General features: G+C 37.6%; 1 protein-coding gene across 5 annotated transcripts in view; it reads right to left on the bottom strand.

Annotated features, from left to right (window-relative positions):
* Positions 1–20,213, bottom strand: part of cntn4 (contactin 4) — a 205,124-nt gene that overhangs the window by 103,039 nt on the left and 81,872 nt on the right. For all 5 annotated transcript variants that reach the window (XM_044348917.1, XM_044348922.1, XM_044348920.1 and 2 more), the window contains one exon: positions 1,800–1,932. In XM_044348917.1, the coding sequence (XP_044204852.1) occupies positions 1,800–1,932 (133 nt within the window). The remainder of the gene's footprint in view (positions 1–1,799; positions 1,933–20,213) is intronic.

Below are 20,213 nucleotides of genomic sequence, written 5' to 3'. Positions count from 1 at the left end.
GATGCCTCAATCCCAAGTATTAAATGCACCAATCCCTCCAAATCTCACCCCTGCAATTTTGGTGAGCAAACATGATTGATTTGAACTTTTACTTGCCAGAGATGCTGCAACACAACACCCCACTCTTTCAATAGACTAATGGTCCATGCGAGGTGGAAATAAAGATGGGGTAAAAACAGCTGCTCTTTGAACTCTGCAGCAGAAAAAGATGTTTGAGCTGGGTGCATGCAGAGCTTAACATGCATTCCTAGGCTACAGATATACGAGACACGTTTCCAGCAGAAGGTTTGAAGGGAAAATCCACCACAAAATAGAATTCATGTAATACATTCCTATGATCCTGATCAGCTCAGCCTTGATTTGTGAGGATGAACAAGTCTTTTCTAAAGCTAGAAACAACAGAGCCAAGACTCTTGTTGCTGCATCAAGAGACAAATCCTGGAGCGGTTTCATTCTGGATGAATGGAAGACTGAATCTGACAACACAATGACAATACCCAGTGCGATATTACAGGATGTGGACATTTTCTCTTCTTCGTAACTGTTACGACTACAATAATATAGAGCACATTTTGAGTCCATGAAAATTGAGTGTAATTCATTGTCATAGGGGCAGCTTCAGGCTTTGTCAGATTACAAATTAGCTGGTTTCTAGTTTTAGAGCAGAAGTGTCATGTAGCATGTATGGATTAAACTGAGATCTAGAGAACAATATGTGATCCTGTGTTGTATGGTTGATAGGTTACATTTTAGTTTGTGAGTGAGTTTCCATCACATGATAAAGCTACAAATCCATAGTTCTGTAATTACTGTATTGCATATTCTTACTATGCTATTGAGAATTACACTCATTAAACACCCGTAAAGACTTAGAGCCCCTTTGACACTTCATTTAGCCATTCTAATTTTCATTTCTACCTTTGCGTGAAATAGAGCTCTAAGGTGTTTTTTTTTATTTAAAAAAAAAATTCTGTTAACATGGCATGACATGGGGCTAAATTAGCAAGAAGTATCTCAAACTTTATGGGATAAAAGACTTCACAATTTGAAATTGTTCAGGTTATTTAATGGTGTCCACATGTGTTTTCTATAGATAGGACAGCGTCAGTGTTCCAGAGATTTTTTAAGTGTTGACCGTATCAGCTGCTAGAGGTTCCTGTTTGCACTGTAACCCTGTATGTGCAGACAACAATCTATTGTTTTGTTGTTGTCAACAAATCCAATGCAAAGAACAAAATAATGTTTGTGGTTCTTAGTCCCAGACCCAGTCATTCCTTCTGAAGATGTACATTTTTAGAAACTGGTTACAGATATACAGTATACTCTTAAGTACAAGTCCTGTCTCTAGTGTATTGGTTGGGGACAACTTTCAGCTGTGGATTAATACACATCTGGTGTGCTATTTATGGCAAGGGGATGGTATATGTGGAATGGAATAAAAATAAAATATAGCATGTGTGCTCATTGTAATGAAGGAACATCATTTCAGTGTTACGGTGTGGCTGCTATTGAGGGGGATTTTTTTTAATATATACATATATGAAAATAAAACGAGCATGCTTCATCATGTTGCAGGATTTATGGGTATTGAAGTTTTGAAACAGTTACCTCTTATTGGCATTCAGAGTCGCCAATCTGAAAATAGGGATTGTTGAAAACCAGATGGAGACATTTTCCAGTGACAGGTTGTCACGAATTGAAGGATGTTTGGATTGTCAGTAGTATAAAAGCCAGCAGCATTGATGGGAAAGAACAATCTGCAGAGGAGGACAGATGAAGGACTGCAGTCACATACTCACCGGTAGATTGGAGGTGGGCTTCCCTGGGCTTCACAGCTGAACACCACCTCCCTGTTCTTCTCCAGAGTCTCCACAGGATACACAATGCTGCCAGGCTGCTTGGTGAAGACAGGACTCTGCAGGACACTGCTCTCTGTAGGACGACAAAGGAAAGACAACACAGCAGACTTTAAACTTAGACACCGGCTTGTTGGTAAAACAGCCAATTAGTCAGCAGCAGAAGCAGGTTTATGCTGCTTTAAGTGTTTAGAAGGGCAAAACCACAGGCAGACAAAACATATCAATTTGAACCGTCTGTCACGACACCACGGCATGGGGAAGAATGATTTGATGCGAGACGTGTCTTCAACAGCTATTTAGGTGGTAATAGGATATAGAGCCTGATTTATATTGAACAGTTGTCTGGAAAAATGCCTTCATTTGCTTTTGTCAACTTGCTTTTATTTGCTCACTTATTTATTTATTTGCCCAGTGAGGTTAGGATTATGTGTCCATGCAGAGGTTTAATCAGTTGGTATCATGTAGTTCGGGCTCTTTGTTGTGAATGACACAACAGAAGTCTCAGTTACTCCATTAAGGCAGCCATTAACACGGTGTGCTTCTTGTGCGTGGCTCTGCAAAGTATCATTGAAGCTTCCAAGAAAGGAAAAGAAAAGAAAAATAACAGACTTAACTCTCATTTCTTTGTCACACACTAAATGTTCTTATTCTTTAAAGCTGAGACAACCAGAACCAGTCAGATTCACTGGTATCTGATATCAGTAAGTTCTCTTTATTAATGGGAATTTGCCTAAACTGCTGGATAAAAAGCATATTTCCCTTTGGAAGTCTAGACACATCACTGCTTAGAACTGTCCAATAGTAGCTTTGACAGTTTTTTGGATGATTAAATGTTCTTTGAGCTATAAAAGCTAACATCTGCATGCTAACATGCTCATGACGACAATGCTAACATGTTGATGTTAAGACGGTATAATGTTTACCATCTTAGTTTAGCGTGTTAAAATGCTAAAATTTTCTGATTAACTAGACAAAAAGTACAGCTGTGGCTGATGGGAATTATTTTTATTGCAGCCTATTTTCATCATGAACCAAAGTGTTGGACAAAATTCTGTTTTGGCCTGATGATGGTGTCAAATGAAAAGTGAAAGGTTAACCAAAGTGATTAGAATTCATCCTGATGGGGAACATGAATGTCTGTACGAGGGATGTGCAGAGAGCCCAGTATTTGTATTTGTATATATTTGTTGAGGCAGCGAATACATATTTGTATTTGTATTCGAGGTGCAAAAATCCAGTTTTTGGTTTTATTACACTTTTAATTTTAGGATATTAAAGTCTTTAAATGTTTATGAATAAACTATCTTATGGAGGAGGTCCCCATGCCGGGTCTTGAACCCAAGTCTGCTGACTGTGCTGACAATTGAGCTAAAACCAATTACATCACCAACATGCAGACAGACCTCTACCTATTTATACACTCATAACACAGAGAGAGCACACTGTGTAATGTGTAGGGAAGAACTTCAAAGGTGATTCTTACTTTTATTTATTGCCTATTTTTTACAACCTAACTTTGTGTCAGTAGCTCAGCTTTATCTGGGGAACACCCCCACCTCCAGGAGTGATGTCCAAATAAGGAAATGTGCGTCATGTAACAGGTGGATGTGACTCCCCTTGTCGAGACCTGCTGATAGATGTAACAGTGGAGCAGAGGACAGAGATTGAGATAGTGATGTAACCGACCTGCACACTGGTATTTGACATGGATTTTTTTTTATTCACGAAAACAAATAATTTTTAAAATATTTTTGCAAAATAAATGTTCGTAAAAAAAACACTATTTGCGCTTTGCCAAATAATGTATTTGTATTCGGGCACACCCCTGGTCTGTACAAAGGAGGCTGCAGGGGTGTTTAAGCATCAACTACAGAATAACCTAATTTTGACATTAAATTTAAATATTAGAAGTATATTTTTGTCCTACTTCATAATTATCTTACAGCCTGCAACAGGATAATAGGTTAAGAAACATTCTCCCAGATCAGTGAAATCAAAAGCAACCAATATTAAGCAGATTCATCTTGTGGCAATAGAATGAGCTTATAAAAAAGAGTGTTGGAAAATGAAAGACGTGAGACACATTGTAAGTGTGAAATGTATGCAATTACAGAGAAATTAGTAAATCAGGCATGATAAGGTACAGATTAGTTCTCAACCTACAGTAGAAGATGGGAACTGATTGCTCTGAATATTAGAGCTTGGGTAATGACCTCTAGAGTATTCACAAAAAGCCAGACGGTGACATTAATATAATATCAGGAAGTCTTTTTTTTTTTTTTGTGGCGCTTCCAACTTCTTTATTAAGTTTCCATGCTTGTCCAAGTGGTGCAGAATAGCATTGTAAAGCCTTTCTTGACCACAAATGTACCTGGTACATGACCGGAGCTGTGAGAGGTGGAGGAAGACTTATTCAACAGCTGGTAACATAACACTTAAACTGGTTACGATAGGCACAGAACAGTTAATATCCTGAAACACTGCTGGTGCACTATGTCAAAGATAGCACTGTATGCCCAGACAGCACAGGCTGGAGAGGTGTTTTGGGAGGCCTGTGAGATCGGACTCACACTGCAGCTTTAGTGAGTGTTTCTCAGGAAAATAATTCTGTAATTTCCATTTGAGCCAATACCAAATACCCATACGTTTAGTTGCAGAGCCACTAACTAATTTCCATCAGTGATGTTATCCTGCTATAATACTGTAATTATGACACATACACTGAAAAACACTGCATTTTGGCACTTTGGCCCAGAGCACAATATCTCCACAACTAATGTCCTGATGAATTAAGATGAATTTTGTTTTCTCCAGGTAATAATTCCTAATGATGTTGTTCACCTTGTGACCCTTCATATAGCACCACCATCAGGTCATAAATTTCTATTGACAAACCCATTGGTTCTTGACAAAATTTCTTCACATCTAATGATAATATTCCTATGAAATGTGCGGTTGATTTTTAAGTTCCCCTGGGAGGAAAAACCTTTTATCACCTCCATCAGGCCAAAACTTCCATTTTTTCACAACCACATGGAGCAATAATGTAAGATCATTCTGCAAAACCTAAGATTATGTTCAAAATACAAACTTTTTGATTATCCACTGGCAGTTTAAAAAAAAGTCAACAACATCAAAAACAACATCTGTAAATGGCAACAACATTTTTGTAATGAGGGAAATGCACATATTCGCTGTCTTCAGAGAGTTAGAGGAGTGGATCGATATCTGGATACCAATACGTATTTTGGGCAATTATAGCCAGATACCAACTTGCTTGGACCTGGATATTTTATGGCATTTTTTTTGGTCATAATTCTTCTGCTTCTTTTTGAATATTATTCTCTTCCATGAGCACTGGTGGTATGGGGGACATCAGCAGCGCTCCTGTTACGTCTCTCTTGACATGTTTTGCTTATTGCTACTTCACTCAAAGGCTGTTTTCTAGGGCTGTAGTCTCCCAGTCAATTGGTTGATTGGTCGGTCGATATGCTCTTTTCCCACCAAATTCTCATTGGTCGGACAATTGCTGGTGTACCACCTGGGCCAACCCCAGGCGCCGCATCTGGGGCTTCCAACTCCTGAAAGTTTAGCGAGAAGATAGTGCTGTTTGTTTGTTGGGGTAGATAATTCTGGTTCACACTCCAACATGGTAGTTGGCAGTAAAGCACCTTAACGCTTGTTGCCACCCGCTGACGATGTAGCCTAGTTAGCATACATTAGCTCAGAAGGCTAACTTGGCTTGTTTACTATATTGACGTGAAGACCGTTTTTTTTCCCCATCGAACAATTGATTTGTTGAAGAGTAGGTACAATGATTTCAGTCGACTAAGATTTTCTTTGATTGACTACAGCCCTAGTCAACGTTTGGACACACCGTCCCATTCACTTGAATGAGAAAGCGTGTCCAAACTTTTGACTGGTACTGTGTGGGCATGATTTGTGATATCACAACTAGTTTTCAGCCAATGATGGTCTAGTATGGAACTTCAACAAGTATGATGTGGAAACTTGCAGCCTCCAGTGCACATACACAGGCATCTTATTTCCAGCAGGAAAAAAAATATTTGCATATTCATAATTCTGGATTTTTCAGTGAGGGACATGGAACAGATATAATTTTAAGGATTTTAACCCTATTAGACACAAATTATTTCAAGCAGAGTATTTTATATTTCTTAAAACCTGTGTAGAGAGGATCTTTAAAATAAGCTGTCACAAAATTTTTACTGATGTCCAGCAAATCGTATAGATGCTTCCTCCACAATAGATATTGAAGAAACTTTTAAGTAACATGAAACACCAGCATTGTATTGAGAAAGAGGTGACAGAGCTATACATAGCTGTATAGGCACAGGGTAATGCATAATTCAAAGAACTGCGCAATAGGCAATCTAATTCAAGGCAATGTCTCCCTGCACACCTCACATTTTTACATCACCAGAGTATGCTTCCAATCCCCCAGAAGCATTCAAATTTCATGCTAAGTTTAGTAGGGGTAAGCTATTCTTTTTTTATGTAAAACTGGGCTCAGTTTAAATGCATCACCTCTGACAAACATGCAATCTGCGTAAGCTGGAGAGTGATGTTATGAGAGAAGTTTCTCATAAAAAAACCAAGTAAGAAATCTCTGTATATGTAGATTAAGCCATTGTTGCTATCAGACTCTGATAATAGGAGATATCATTACATATAGTATTGCTGGCAGAAAGATTGGCCACATAATGCATTTTGTAATTTTAAAGATTTTTTTTAAATTTATTTTTAAAATTGTAACTATGACTACAATGCTCTGTGTGGCATGAGCAGTGTGCTGCTTAGTTTGCAGACAAATGCCATCCAGCCATTAACCAACATCCCTCCAAGAGAGGATTTAAACAACAATACAGCAACATGCTTGCTCATCTTTTGGCTTATAATTATTTCTGGCATGTGTTAGTTGTTCTCTCATCATCCAGTAGTAATTACTCAGGTCTTTCAAGGACACGACAAGTCTTATCTGGCAAACAACTTTTCAATATTTTGGATACAAACAGCCTACTATGCTTGCTGTAACCTCATAAATTCTTGGGCAAAAATGAATTGACTGTCTGTTCACTGCAAACAGCCAACACTGCACCATTTATAGCAAAAGATAATACTGACTGTCCCACAATAGCTGGCACGGTCACATTTGATAGCCATTTTTTGACTGTAATTGTAGTGTGAGTCAAGGGCTTTCCAACAGCAATGCACTTAACGGACTTTTTTGTGTATTCACTATCAGCTAGAATTACAAGAATATTTTAACCTTATACAAATAGGTAGCAAATGGCAGAAAATGTGGCATATTTCCAGTGTTTCTCTGTATTATCTAAACTCACTCACTAAAAACACAGAAGAGGTAGAATCAGGGACTGAGGTGCAAAAAAGGCAGAGCATACAGCTGTGGAAACAAAGGTTACAGTGGCTCCATCAGCTCACATCTGTCACAATCAACAACGATGCTTTGTGTCAGTTGATAAAATGACAGAAATTTTACATCAGTCAATTTTATATTCAGTGAAGATTAATATCTTTATTACTCATAAATCATCAGAGCTATTTCCACTAGGACTGCAAGGAAAATATCTGTAAAATCATCTGCGTAAATATGGCCAGCCTCTTTATTGTGGTTATATGTCACATCAAATATATTGTGTGCTAAATAAACATTAGCAAAGGCAGTATATATCTTTTTACACATGCAGTTTTTCGATTTTGAGGCTTATTTATCTTAATCCAGTCTTTACATAGGCATTATGCCCACTTCTGCTCATGTGGTGACATGTAATTCTTCATGGTATAACACCAGTGGAGTGCTGACCGCATACTTATGTGAACTCACTATCTATCTGTTTTTTACAAAAATATCTGTATTCATATCTGCATTTCGATTTATGACTGAAATCGATGCTGCTTATGCTATTTCACCTACTTCAATTTCTATGGACATTTATACTCATATGTACTGCATATGGATAAGTTTAGCCGCTCACAAAATATAGAATATAACATACCTAAATTGACAGAAAAATAAACCATCTGTTTCATATCTTTTTTCAATCTTTCATTTCATCTTTTTCAGAACTCCATTTTCAAAACAATTAATTTAATAATAATTAATTAGGTTGTGCCCACAATGGGAGGGGGTCAAGATGAAAATTAAGTTGGTTTGGCATGAAAAAAATGAGAACCTCTCTTGGCAGTTATTGAGCGTGCACTTTTGAAACGGTCCCTAACTTCAGCTTGTCATCTTCAATATCTGATGTAAAAAGTAAAACCTCTGCAACATCAGTCAAGATTTATCCTGCACTGCCCAACAAATCTGGTAAAAACTGACGAAAAGTGATTATGGATGAATCTCGCTACAATCTCTGTGGTTTTGACAAATCTGCATCATTGAAAGTCATGCTACAAGTCCTGTTTGAATTGAATAGCCAACAATCACTTGGATTATTTACTGTACTTATACTGAATTTTTATATGATTTCTAAACAGATTTATGGGATGTCCTACCACCACTGTAACGTAACTTCAGTTGATTCTAGTAGTGTGTATTTCAATTAAACTGAGTTGTGACTCTGAGAAGAAGTGGTGTGATGTTTGAGGCAAACTGTGTCAATTGGCTAACCTGGAAAATAAACAAAAAACAAAAAACAAAAATGCAAAAGTGAAGGTGCTGTCCATTTCTGTCCAGACTGCATTATCTGTACCGAATTATGTATAATGTATGTATGGTTTATATCCCTAATATATACTGTAGAATGTATGAAGCTGACCCCAACTTTGTTTCAGTTGCCTGAACAGACACTGCTGGGACCTTTCTTCATATTCAGTTCAGATGAGGCTGTTTAGCATGTCCTCATGTACTGGAGCCGAGCTGAACAAAAGGAAGTAGGTCACCATTAAAATCCTAACCCTATGTTTCTCTAACACTCAGGTACCTTTACCAGGCCTCCCAGTAGGCCTCACACACCTGCGATAGGCTGTTTCTCTTGTGACGGTTACATCCCAACTCATCTGCATTCAACTCTGTGGGAGAAACATGTCGGCCCACAGCACCAGGTTACTGCCACAGGGAATATCCCCAGCACTCTGGAAATTGGCTGTTTCCTACATTATCCTTACATTCAAAGATTTCTAAACCTTGAACAGGATGAAAAATATGTACATGACATTAGAGAAAGCTTTGATCTTTACAGTCCTCACTTTTCTCTGTGACAGTCTGAGTATTCTTTCTCTCATTTGAATGTATTACAGTCGACTTCCGTATTTATTTTGGTGCTCTAAATATTTACGGGTGCTATTCATCTTACAAGATCATAGGCCTTTTTATACTGTATCTTTTACACTCTGTACCCTTTTACTGACATATTTGCTTTCATTAAAATTTAAATATGAGATCAAGTCTCTTGCTGGGCCGATGCTTATGAAATAATGGTTTCCTAACAGTTTGTTCACTAACACAATATTTGATAACTGGGTCATTTGGGTTAAGTTTGAGAAAAAGTTTGAGAAAGTGAGCTGTGTGTGCAGACGTGTGTGTCTGCAGCAGACTTGCAGCAAATACCAGGCTGAAGTCATTGTGTTTTTGACTGTATGTCAGTGATCATTATTGGGTGAAGTAACAGGGTCATCACTGCACTTCTATGATCATAAACAGCCAATTTCTACAGTGAAAAATTTAACAAAGTCAATTTAACTAAAAATTATTTTGACTGATTAGGTCAAAATGATTAGGTTGAACCTGGTTCAGCTCAATTGTGCATTCTGCACCTGACACTGATTGCCTGTTTCATTTTAGAAATGACACAGCCCTTACAACAGTAGAAATGGAATTATATAATTAGGATTTGACACACGTGCTTCAACATTTATCAACTGGGAACACATTATAGACAGAAATTGTATGAACTGCAGGGAAATGAATACTAAAGAGTTATACATGATCAGCAAAGTTAATATACTGAATGATTCTTGCCACGCCCTTCAACATATTTGCAAAGACATTCCAGAAGAACAGACTCATGGCAAGTGTTGTCCTGGTTAAATGTATCTTCTGTCATTGATCCTGTCCAGAAGAATCTGTGGCAGAAATATTGCCCTGCGCTCATAGGGCCCCACTCCATCGCTCGCTGCTGGAGCCTTGTGTGTACTGGGTCTTTGAAATTAATCCACTGAGGGCTGGCCGGTTTTAATGTCATCCAACAATGCCACAATCAAACAGCTATTCAGATGGTATCAGCACTCGTCTTCTAAGAGCTGGAAGGGAGATATTTTTGGACAGACTATGCTCTCTCGCTTAAGCTAGCTATAAAGAAGAAGATTAATGGCCTGAAAAACGGTTCTGATTTGGCCGTCCTGAACTGTTTTTATACTCTGAGTCTGACCTGTTTGGAGCCACAATAGAACACCCGCAGAGATGAAGTTCATTATTGTATGTGAAATGTGAAGTAGCTGGCTGGATGTGTTTTCATTGTTTGCTATGGTTCGTTTCGCAAGAATGGAACAGAACAAGTGGCCAGTAAGTTGAATAGGAACAGCATTTGGTTTGGCTGCTGTGTATGAAGTGGTTTGACCTAGAAGAAAAACTATGATTTTATTTGCACAATTTTATTAGCACCTTTCTTATTTTCTGAATTATGTATTTAGCATTACAGTAAAAAAGATGAAAAAGTATATTTAGTCAGAGGAAACTCCTGACTCGCACTTTCCTGTATAATCCCTGTAAGTACTGTTTGTGCTTTGGAACATACAACACTGCGAAATGACTGCTTCTAAACAGACTTTGTTTGTTTTGCCCACCACCAGTGCTCTTCTGCCAACACTATTAGGCATGCTGTAAATTTATTGTGCATGGTTAGTGAACAGCATGGCACTCTAATGTGGCCATTTTAAAGCCTTACTCCACAGTCTGCAGTGCAAACACTGAGCCAATCAACATTATAGGTAAACACTCTGCACCGACGTACCGTACATGAAGAGGTTTAGAAATAGTAATAATAGAAATAAATCATTCTTATTCCATTGGCCTTGACTTGACTTAAGTTACATTTGAACAGCATAAATGGCTGATGTTTTTTCCACTCAGACAGACATGCAGTCACAGTCCTCATTAGGGTGACTGAATTCTCCAGAGAAGTGACAAATGGATATACAAGTCTTAGCATGTATGATGTAACACCTGCATAGCATCCAGGCAGCAACACCTGACAAGACAACAAAGAAGAGACCTCACCTCCACAACAAGTCCTTCAAATTAAAAGATGAAAAATTATTGTTTGTAACTGCAGAATAACACATTTCCTGATCTGACACCTTATCGTTAGTCTGCGCCTTCATAACAGCACAATACCAAAAAGTTTGGTATTGTGCAGAGAGTGCATGCGCTCCCTCGGGCAACTGTAAGAGGCATAGCTCTGTGTGTTCATTGATTTTTACGCCAGGTCTTGCAACCAAAGTTAAACTAAATTCAACTTTGACCCCTCTGACCTCCATAGTGCGTGTTCAGTGGGATTCAGCGTTGGCTGGAAAGAGTGAGGATACCAATTATGAAAATTAATATTGTGATCATCTGTATTCCTTTATGTTCCATAGCATCGCTTTGTGCTGCTCTTCATTTTGCGCACTACCTCTAGCAAACTATTTGCTCTTGCATGTTTGGTATGAAACCACTTTAACCCAGCTGGTTGAATGTTTGGTTGGGCGTAGGCACAGAAAGGACTTGGTTAGGCTTAGGAAAAGATAGAAAATGAAAGAAGAAGAACCTTTGTGATTACGGTTAAAATAATAACTACTTGGTTATGGTTAGGGAAAGGGTGTGGTCATGGTTAGAAATAGAAGCAAGAAAAAAAAACGATACCAACATTGACTGTTGGTAGGTAACGTTTTGTTGACTCATCCAACTACCTTAACCTTCCTCTGTGGACTTTGTCATGTAATAACATCGTCACACTATTTCCACCTTTGCTTCTGACCAACCCATAATACCTACAACTGCCAGAGGTCACTTCAACATCAACAAATGTCATTATTTTGGATTTACTGATGCTGTCGTATTTCTTGAGAGAGCAGTCTCCACGTCTGCTGCCGAATTATACATTTCTAGCAGGCATTGATGATGTTCATAGAATACAGAGTGTGTCTCCTTATCTGTGGGATCAATATTGATACTGAAACATTGTAATTCCAGTTTTATGGTTGCAGACAGAGCTCCTTAATGATTCACTTTTCCTATAGAGTCCCATTAGAGGTCAAAGCCTACACGAAACAGAAGTATGTCTTCAATCTAATAGCAGCTTGTGGTCTATCTGATAATCAGATAATCAGGCAAACTTTCATTTGGCATGCATTATGCACCTTAATAGTCACACAAACGCACTGATTTCACAGATAAGGCCTCGACCGCAGCGGGATCCTGAGATTTAATAAACACTGACATGATTGTAATGAAAGAACATTTTAATTAAAGTTCACATCTTTAGCATTATGATTAACATGGAGCCTTGGTGAAGCAGGTACATGTGCCCTTTGGGATTCAGGCAGTAAACCCCTGCAGCTCAGCCTCTCCTCTCCTACCCTGTCTGTGCCAGGAACCGTCTCATCAGTGTTCTTTTCCAGCCACTCAATTAGCATCGCCGTCTCATTAAAACACCCTACAAGCTGTCGGAAAACTGAAAGAATGGTGTGGGATGTACAGTCTCGGTTGTTCTGCACCCTTGGAGTGACAGTCACATAAATCATTCATTTCTTTGGGTTGCATGAGTGAGAGAGGCAGCATCACAAAATTAGCTTTGAAATGGCAACCCCATCCACACAAGCATGTGGCAAACACTTCTTGTGCTTACAGACAACAGTAAGGTGATCTCGACTGATGTTACTCCAAAAAGGCATGAATAAAACATATATTTATATATATAAAACATGCACATCAAAAGGCAAGAGTTGACAAAGCAAAACAAAGCCAAACAAAGATGTTGGGCAGGGGAGAGAGGGGAGGAGTACACTTTCTCTTGAACCTGCTCTGAATCCTTAACATCGCCAATTAGCAAGGGCTTGGCTCGGAGGCCATCTGGGGATGCCCCCCCCTGCCCTTCATCTTGACATAATTGCTCCTCCTGAGGAAGAACAGGTGAGTGCAACCTAGAGACGTCGGCTTCAGGTTAGCCAGACATGCTCTTCAATTTTATGGGCTACAGCTGAGCTCTCGCTAATACTGTCATCAAACAGATCTCAACCTTAATGAAAGCTTTAATAGGCTAGAGAACAGTTTTTAAAATGATGAAAACCTGTCAAATAGTTTAAACTGTGGAACTTTGAGGTCATGTGACAAAGTTCAAATTTGCTAAAAAGATACCCAATTTTCATGGAGATACAGCCGCCTCCTTAAACAGTGCAGTGGATTAGATGATCAAACCCACCTCGCAGAGTAATCCACTCCTAATCAGCACATAATGAAGTGGGGACAGCTGGGCCAGTTTGGAGGTGTGTGCGGATGCAGACCTGGGGGCAAAGGGCCACAGAGTCTGCCTAGCAGCATGGCTCAGCTGGCTTGGCACGGGCTGGCTCACCGCAGGCTGCTCACCCCATGGAATGACAGAGGTCAATGTTCATCCTGTCACTGTAAAATGGCCTGAAGAGATCAGGGCAGCACTACTAGAAGGGACCTTGACATATAAAGCCATCTGACATGCACGTCAACCTAAGAAATGCCCTTCATGGGCAGTGGGCATGATTACGGAGACACATTACGAGTGCACCATTTTAGATGGCAGTTATTGCAACATCCAGGAACACTGCTGCTATGACAGATGCTGCACGTCCTTTAGTCAGTCAACAATATTAAACTACACAACCAATACAAGAGAATACATTGTGTACATTCAGGTTTAGCACTAGAAGATTAGATTATGAAACATACATTTATATGTTGAATATCAATCATTTCACATTCAGCTTGCTTAAAGGACTTTATAGTATTATACATGTATTATATTTTTAAATTTACTGCTACCATCCTGGCAGCCATTAGTTTCATTTAAGTACATTTTAAAAATAACTGTATTCTGTACATGTAATGTAATTGTCAGTTGATTGATGCAGCTGTAAGCTGAATGATTTGGGAAGTTTTTGTGATTGTCTATTGTTGTTGTGTGGTAATACTGCAATAGATAAAATAAAAGCAGACAAAATATTCACTGTGATGGATTACAATTCTTAAGCTGTTTTAAAGGTTTTACATTTTTACATTGTAGCCTGCAGAAATATAAGGAAGGTAGTGACTATGGAGAAAGTATATAAAATACTCAAAAAAAAAACAAAAAAAAAAACAAACAAAAAAATCAAAAACACCGTGATATGCTTTAGTTTGACTCCAAAGTATCTAGGATTTGTACAAAATGTATTTTAAATCAGATTGTCCTTGAAATGACTGTATGGCTGATACCTTCTAAAGCTTGCCAACAATGAGCTAATCAGTCTGCTTCACTTTGTCAGTTTAGCATAAAACATATGTGCGTTCTCAAGTGATGAATCTTATTTTCCCCACCTGGTTAAAGAGTTCAAAATCTTATTTGTTTTATGCCCGCGTGTATCATATAATTTTGTTAACAATCTCAAATCAACTGTTGTTGAAAAATATGTCACAGTGTGGCCTATTTGAAGCTAACTTTTGGCTAGGTGATCGCTAATGGCTACTACCTACACTAGCTAAACAGCGTCAACACAGGATTAGCTTTAAAAATTCCTCCAAAAAAGTGTTTAATCAGTGTTAGATGAAGCAAGTAAAAGGTGTTTTATTGTGGAGTGACAGCATAAAATCTGTGGCCAATTTATAATATAGACCTGCATGTGCAATCCAATGCAACAACTTTGCCATAAATTCGACACAGACACTAACACCGCTAATTTAATTATGTTCATTATTAAGGACTTAGTGGTGGTATTGTACTGGACTGCATCAAATTGAAATTTAGTCCATATATACATACAGTTTATTGAAAGTCTACCCCCCTCATATAAGTAAATGTGGAGGAGAAAACATTAGAAACATCTCTGGAACGAAAAAGTGAAGATTATGAAGGTAGATTTTAAGGCAGAGCTATTGTACCAGATTGTATTAACCGTACAGGTGTACCTACAATAAAGTGGCCATTGGGTATATTGTATATTCTGTATTACCAATGATTACCCTACCATGCTGTAAACTATAACTACCCTGCCAGTGTGATAGCTACACTTGCTTTAACCAACCAACCAACTTTCTGCAGCAGCACAAGTCTGGGCCAGCACTAGCAGCAAGAACACAGTAACTCTTTCATCAAGAGGGGATTATAATGCTCGATCACTGGCTGAGGAAACAAGGCACAATGCCACATGGCTAATTGGCCAGTGAAGCTGATTCACTTTTGGCCGACATGGAAGAAGCAGGAGTCCTCCCCTCTTATGTCTGCACGTGTATCAAAAAGCTTTGAGGAAAAGACCCGCATTCATTTAATTTCATGGAATTGTATGCCATGTCAAATTGAATTTTACATATTAATTCTTTCTGCACATTCATTTATCTGGAATTTGGTTATTCAGCACACGCAAATTCCAGTTACTGCAACTGAAATACTTGCCCTGCTCGTTAAGACCTTTTTAACAGGTGCAACTAAAAACATTAATGATGGTTCCAGTGAAGGGTTCTAGTAAGCCATGCTAGTATGCCATTATTAATGTTATTAGTTACATCTGTGCCAATCCTGCTTTGACATGTCAGAATGTCCACCATGAAACAAGGATTAGTCTTCTCTTTCCTTACTTCAGTCTGGGCTGGCCATTAATTGGAGAAGAAGAATTTCACAAAAAATGTAAATTCAACTCAGATTACATTACTGCTGAATAAAACAATCATTGCCAATACAAACACAAATAACAGCAAACTGTCGGAGGAGGTACTCTTTGATATGCTAAAGAGTACCATCTGTTTCCATCAATAACTTAATGTACTGGCTAGATAGTACCATCTGACATCATTACATTCAAAGAATGTTTTTGAAGTACAGGTAATGATCCTGCTCTCGCTCATATCCCTTCACCAAGACAAACAGGAAACATCTGCCTGTTGCTGAACCCTTACTTCCACATGTTTGATATCACATCAGATAGTTATCGTCTTTGCGGGAGCACAACAGACAGTGGGTATCATGGCGCTGTGCTGGTCGTTCACAAACAATTCATCCCTGGAGTTTATCTTATCAAATGTACAGCAGCTTCATAATTTACTTTCAGGGCAAATGGAGCAGCATTTTCAATGCATGCTTGAGCAAAAATTGCCACAACACCTCCATCTCTTTAATGAAATGTCATAATTAGACCTACAAGTCATCTATCTGTCTGTCCCAATAACTCCCTATATAAATTCTGTCCATTAGCACCAATAGAAATCTGCTGGAGCAATTTATTGCTAATGTAATGAGTTTACCTAGTGTACAGTGTACAGTAATCCTGATCTGAGAGTTTTTCACCTTTTTACAATGGTATTACAAAATGTAAATTATTCATTTGATATTGCAAGTGCAGTTGCTTTGATTCCTGAGTGCATTATTTTTATTATTTGAATATGTTGCTTATGTTATGCTATTTGTAGGAGGACAGTCTGTTTTCTTTTCTTTAATTCCATTGGACAAAACCTTTTCTTTCATTTCTACAGAGGAGGTGAGTTTTGTTGTTTGTTTTTTTTTTTCAGATTTTCGGACTGGCCTTTTCTCCTCTCCCAGTGGGGGCAAGAAGTGACACTGAACAGACCAAACACTGTGTCTCAAAACTCTGTGACAGACAGATGGCTAACAAAATAACTACAATTAACCACTGGATGTTAAAACATTTAAATGACCCTTAGGTCATATGAACTGAAGAAACAAGTTAAGAGAACTCCACATTACCATGGACAGAGACTCACTGTGGGTTTGCTTATCTCCAGACACTGTAACGAATCTGAGATTACTTTCCTGAATGTAACCATGGTATATTCCCAGTTTTAGCCAAGTCTGAATTAATGTAAATGAAGTTGTCTAATAATTATGTACGCTTGATAATGTTGATCAGCAAATGTTTTCCTAGAGAATGGTCCAACTTTGATACCTCTACGATAAACAATGGATGAATTACAATCAATAATAAAGACATTCTGCACCACGTGGCAACACTACCATCTATTGACTATGGATAGCATCTTTGAACAATGAAATATTTTTACCCACAATTGACTATAGTGATGGATGAAGTATGTGGATTTTTACACATAATAATTTAATTCACTAGAATCAGGAAATATGAGCCGCCATTTTGCCACAAAAGACAAGCCGCCATCTTAGGAAAGTCACCATACTGAGAACAAAGGAATTAATATTCATTAGGGGTTTCGGCACAAAATGCTTTATCCAGGCCCAAAAACTTTGTGAACTGATAAAAGTGCCTGAAGTGACCTCGTTCCTTTAGGCTGGTCCTCATCTGTGATCTCAGAAACTCTTTATTTTGTCTTAGTTTCTTAGACATCTTTCTTTAACTTAAATTTTTTACTCACCTAAAGTATATGCTTTTAAACTTTTTGTAAAACAAGCTTCGTGCACTTCAGTGTTGAACCGAGAGAAATGTTTTCTTTTAGTGTATTTATATTTCGGTATCAAGAAACCTTGCATATTAACATAGTAAGTTAGTATTTCCCTTCTGAAGTTTTCATCCCGCCAATGGAATTACCTGAGCCTAAGTGGAAGAAGCTAGTGTAGCCAGATTAAATTTTTATTCAACACTCCGCCAAATCACAAGAGTTCAACAGAAGCTACAATTCAGCCCACATCTGAAGCTCCAAGAATTGGGAGTGATGCATTGACTTGGACCTCCGCCAACAAGCTCTGAAGCAGGGTAGCCATACCGACTAAGAGGCCCACTGTCAGGTCCCCATCCACGCGGTGAAACTGCATCTGGAGTTACCTGAGAGCATAGCTGACAAGGAAGGCTCCTTCACCAGCCTGCACTTCACTGGTGACTAAACACTGCAGCAAACCCCTGACCTGCTGAGACACTCTCATCTATGCACTGAACCTCTTCGACAGACTAGGCATGACCCGCGTTTTTTGGTGATTATGAATTGATGTCGAATCAAAATTATTCACATTATCTCTAAGACAAGTTGATCCTCTGCTAGCGTTTCCCTGTTCTCTCATGATTTTAAATTATGTACCTCCATCACTATCGTCCACTGAGTTAAGTTTTATCTCACAATTTAAGATCTTTTCATTCCCTTGCTTGATTAATTTCTTCATTATGTACAGAAGTTCTTTTGAAGTATGAGACAGAGGTTGATGTATCGAAAAGAACCAAAGATATAAGACCGATTAAGGTTTGTTTATTTATTCTCTTCAAATTGAAGATTGGTGCACCGATCAGTGGGTGAAAAGTTTAACACAAAGCCCCACATATTATAGCTAGGATTAATATACATAATAACTTATTTAGTTAAGTTAATTTCTTTAATTTTAATGTGTTATTTAAATTTTCTTATACTATTTAATTAATTCCCAAATATACTGTTCACTTTTAAAACAAGTTAATTTTAGTCACTAGTAACAAAAAAACACATGTACAACTACAACTAAACTAAATTAGAGAGCATTTAATGTGATGTGAAACGTAGTTCCAGAAGATGTTGCAAGATTACGAACAAAGTGATGCAGGACTGAATTATTAACAAAGCCACTGATGAGAATATTACAACAAACATAGGGTGAGGGATTTTGTGGAATATTCACATGTAAATTTTAACAATGTTTGCAGTGTATTGTAATGTCAGAATCATGTTGTCCATGTATGTCTAACTATGGATAGATCTGGTACATTTAGCTTTTGTTATGAACGGTGCGGGGGCTTTGTTTGGTTAGTTTTTTCCATACATGGTATAGGTAAAGTTTGTTAAAAACTTAAGAGTTACCACTGAGTTACATTACAGGAACTTGTGTTTGAGAGAACAAAAATCGTTCTGTCTAGTCTCAGATCATGAGACAAAATGTCTGCGTTTTATTGTGTATTTTATGTAAATGGTTGTGCTTAATATAATCTGAGCAATAGGTTTCATTTTCATTCTTTCAATTTACAATCTTACTGGTGTTTTATTGTTAACAGAAGCTTTTAACAGCTAAAGTGATGTAACAAGGATTACAGTCAATGTAAATTGCACTTTACACATGCTTGTCTAATAGACACAATAGTTTTCTGACAAAGATGTTATTGTTAAATTAACCTAACAGAACAAAGTCATAGTTTAAATATATTTTGTTTGAATGTCTTTACTTGTCTGCAATTCACTAAAAATTAAACTACTAATAATGACTAAAATGTTTAATTAGATTAAATCTAATTTATGTATGTAGGAATTAAACCTTTTATTGATCTGAATGTATAATAACAAATTGGTAACAGAAGTATAGGTTACCTAATGTATTTAAGCATATGTAACATGGGTTAAATTAGGATTACTGATGAAATTAGACTAAAATTTACTCAAAAAAGTTGAGCCTAAATTGCAAATATAATTAATTTGAAATTACCCAAAAACAATAATTACAGTCAACTTGAAAAAATATATCTGGATTTAGATAAATTAGTTGCATGCAACAACTTACCATAATCAAATTAAGTATATTTTTAAACATTTTTTTTCAATGTAACAGCAGTTGGAGCTTTTGCTAGGAAGCCTACAATCTGAATATAGTCCTGTTATTAATACAGTATGAGGTTGCATGCAAGATTACACAAAGAGTAGTGCCATGTATTTGAGGAGTATGCATGTAAACTATGAACACATGTGACAACTGTATACAGCACAATGCATAGTTGTACTTACATTTAGAAGTGTGTACTTTGCATTTTTTATACACAGCATTCTGCACAGATGCTCTCCTGTATTGTCTTGAACTGTACAGTTGCATATTATACTGAATATTTTTTCACAGGGTTTTGTGTTGTAAATCAAGCTGGAAAAAAGTAGAGTGCACATTTCTAAGTACAATTGTATTGCATAGCATTCTGTAGCCTTGTACTATTGTATTGTCTGGAGGTTTATTTTGCATTGTTGCTGTTTCTACAGTAAAAATAAGGCTTTAAACTGACCCTTATGGACAAATAGATTTAGTTTGAATTGAATTAAATTCATAAATCTAAGCAGAAGGTATTTTCCAAATAATTTTCATGATAAATTTGTTGAATACAACAATAATGCAGTTTCATTATCATAAACATGAAAATAAATAATATTGTTTCAGCATGTTTTTAAAATGCTGGCATCCACAGCTCTTT

The sequence above is a fragment of the Thunnus albacares genome, chromosome 4, assembly GCF_914725855.1.
Source record: "Thunnus albacares chromosome 4, fThuAlb1.1, whole genome shotgun sequence".
In the NCBI taxonomy this organism is placed as follows: Eukaryota; Metazoa; Chordata; class Actinopteri; order Scombriformes; family Scombridae; genus Thunnus; species Thunnus albacares.
The sequence above is the reverse complement of the archived record's forward strand: the minus strand, read 5'-3'. Positions and strand labels throughout refer to the sequence as shown.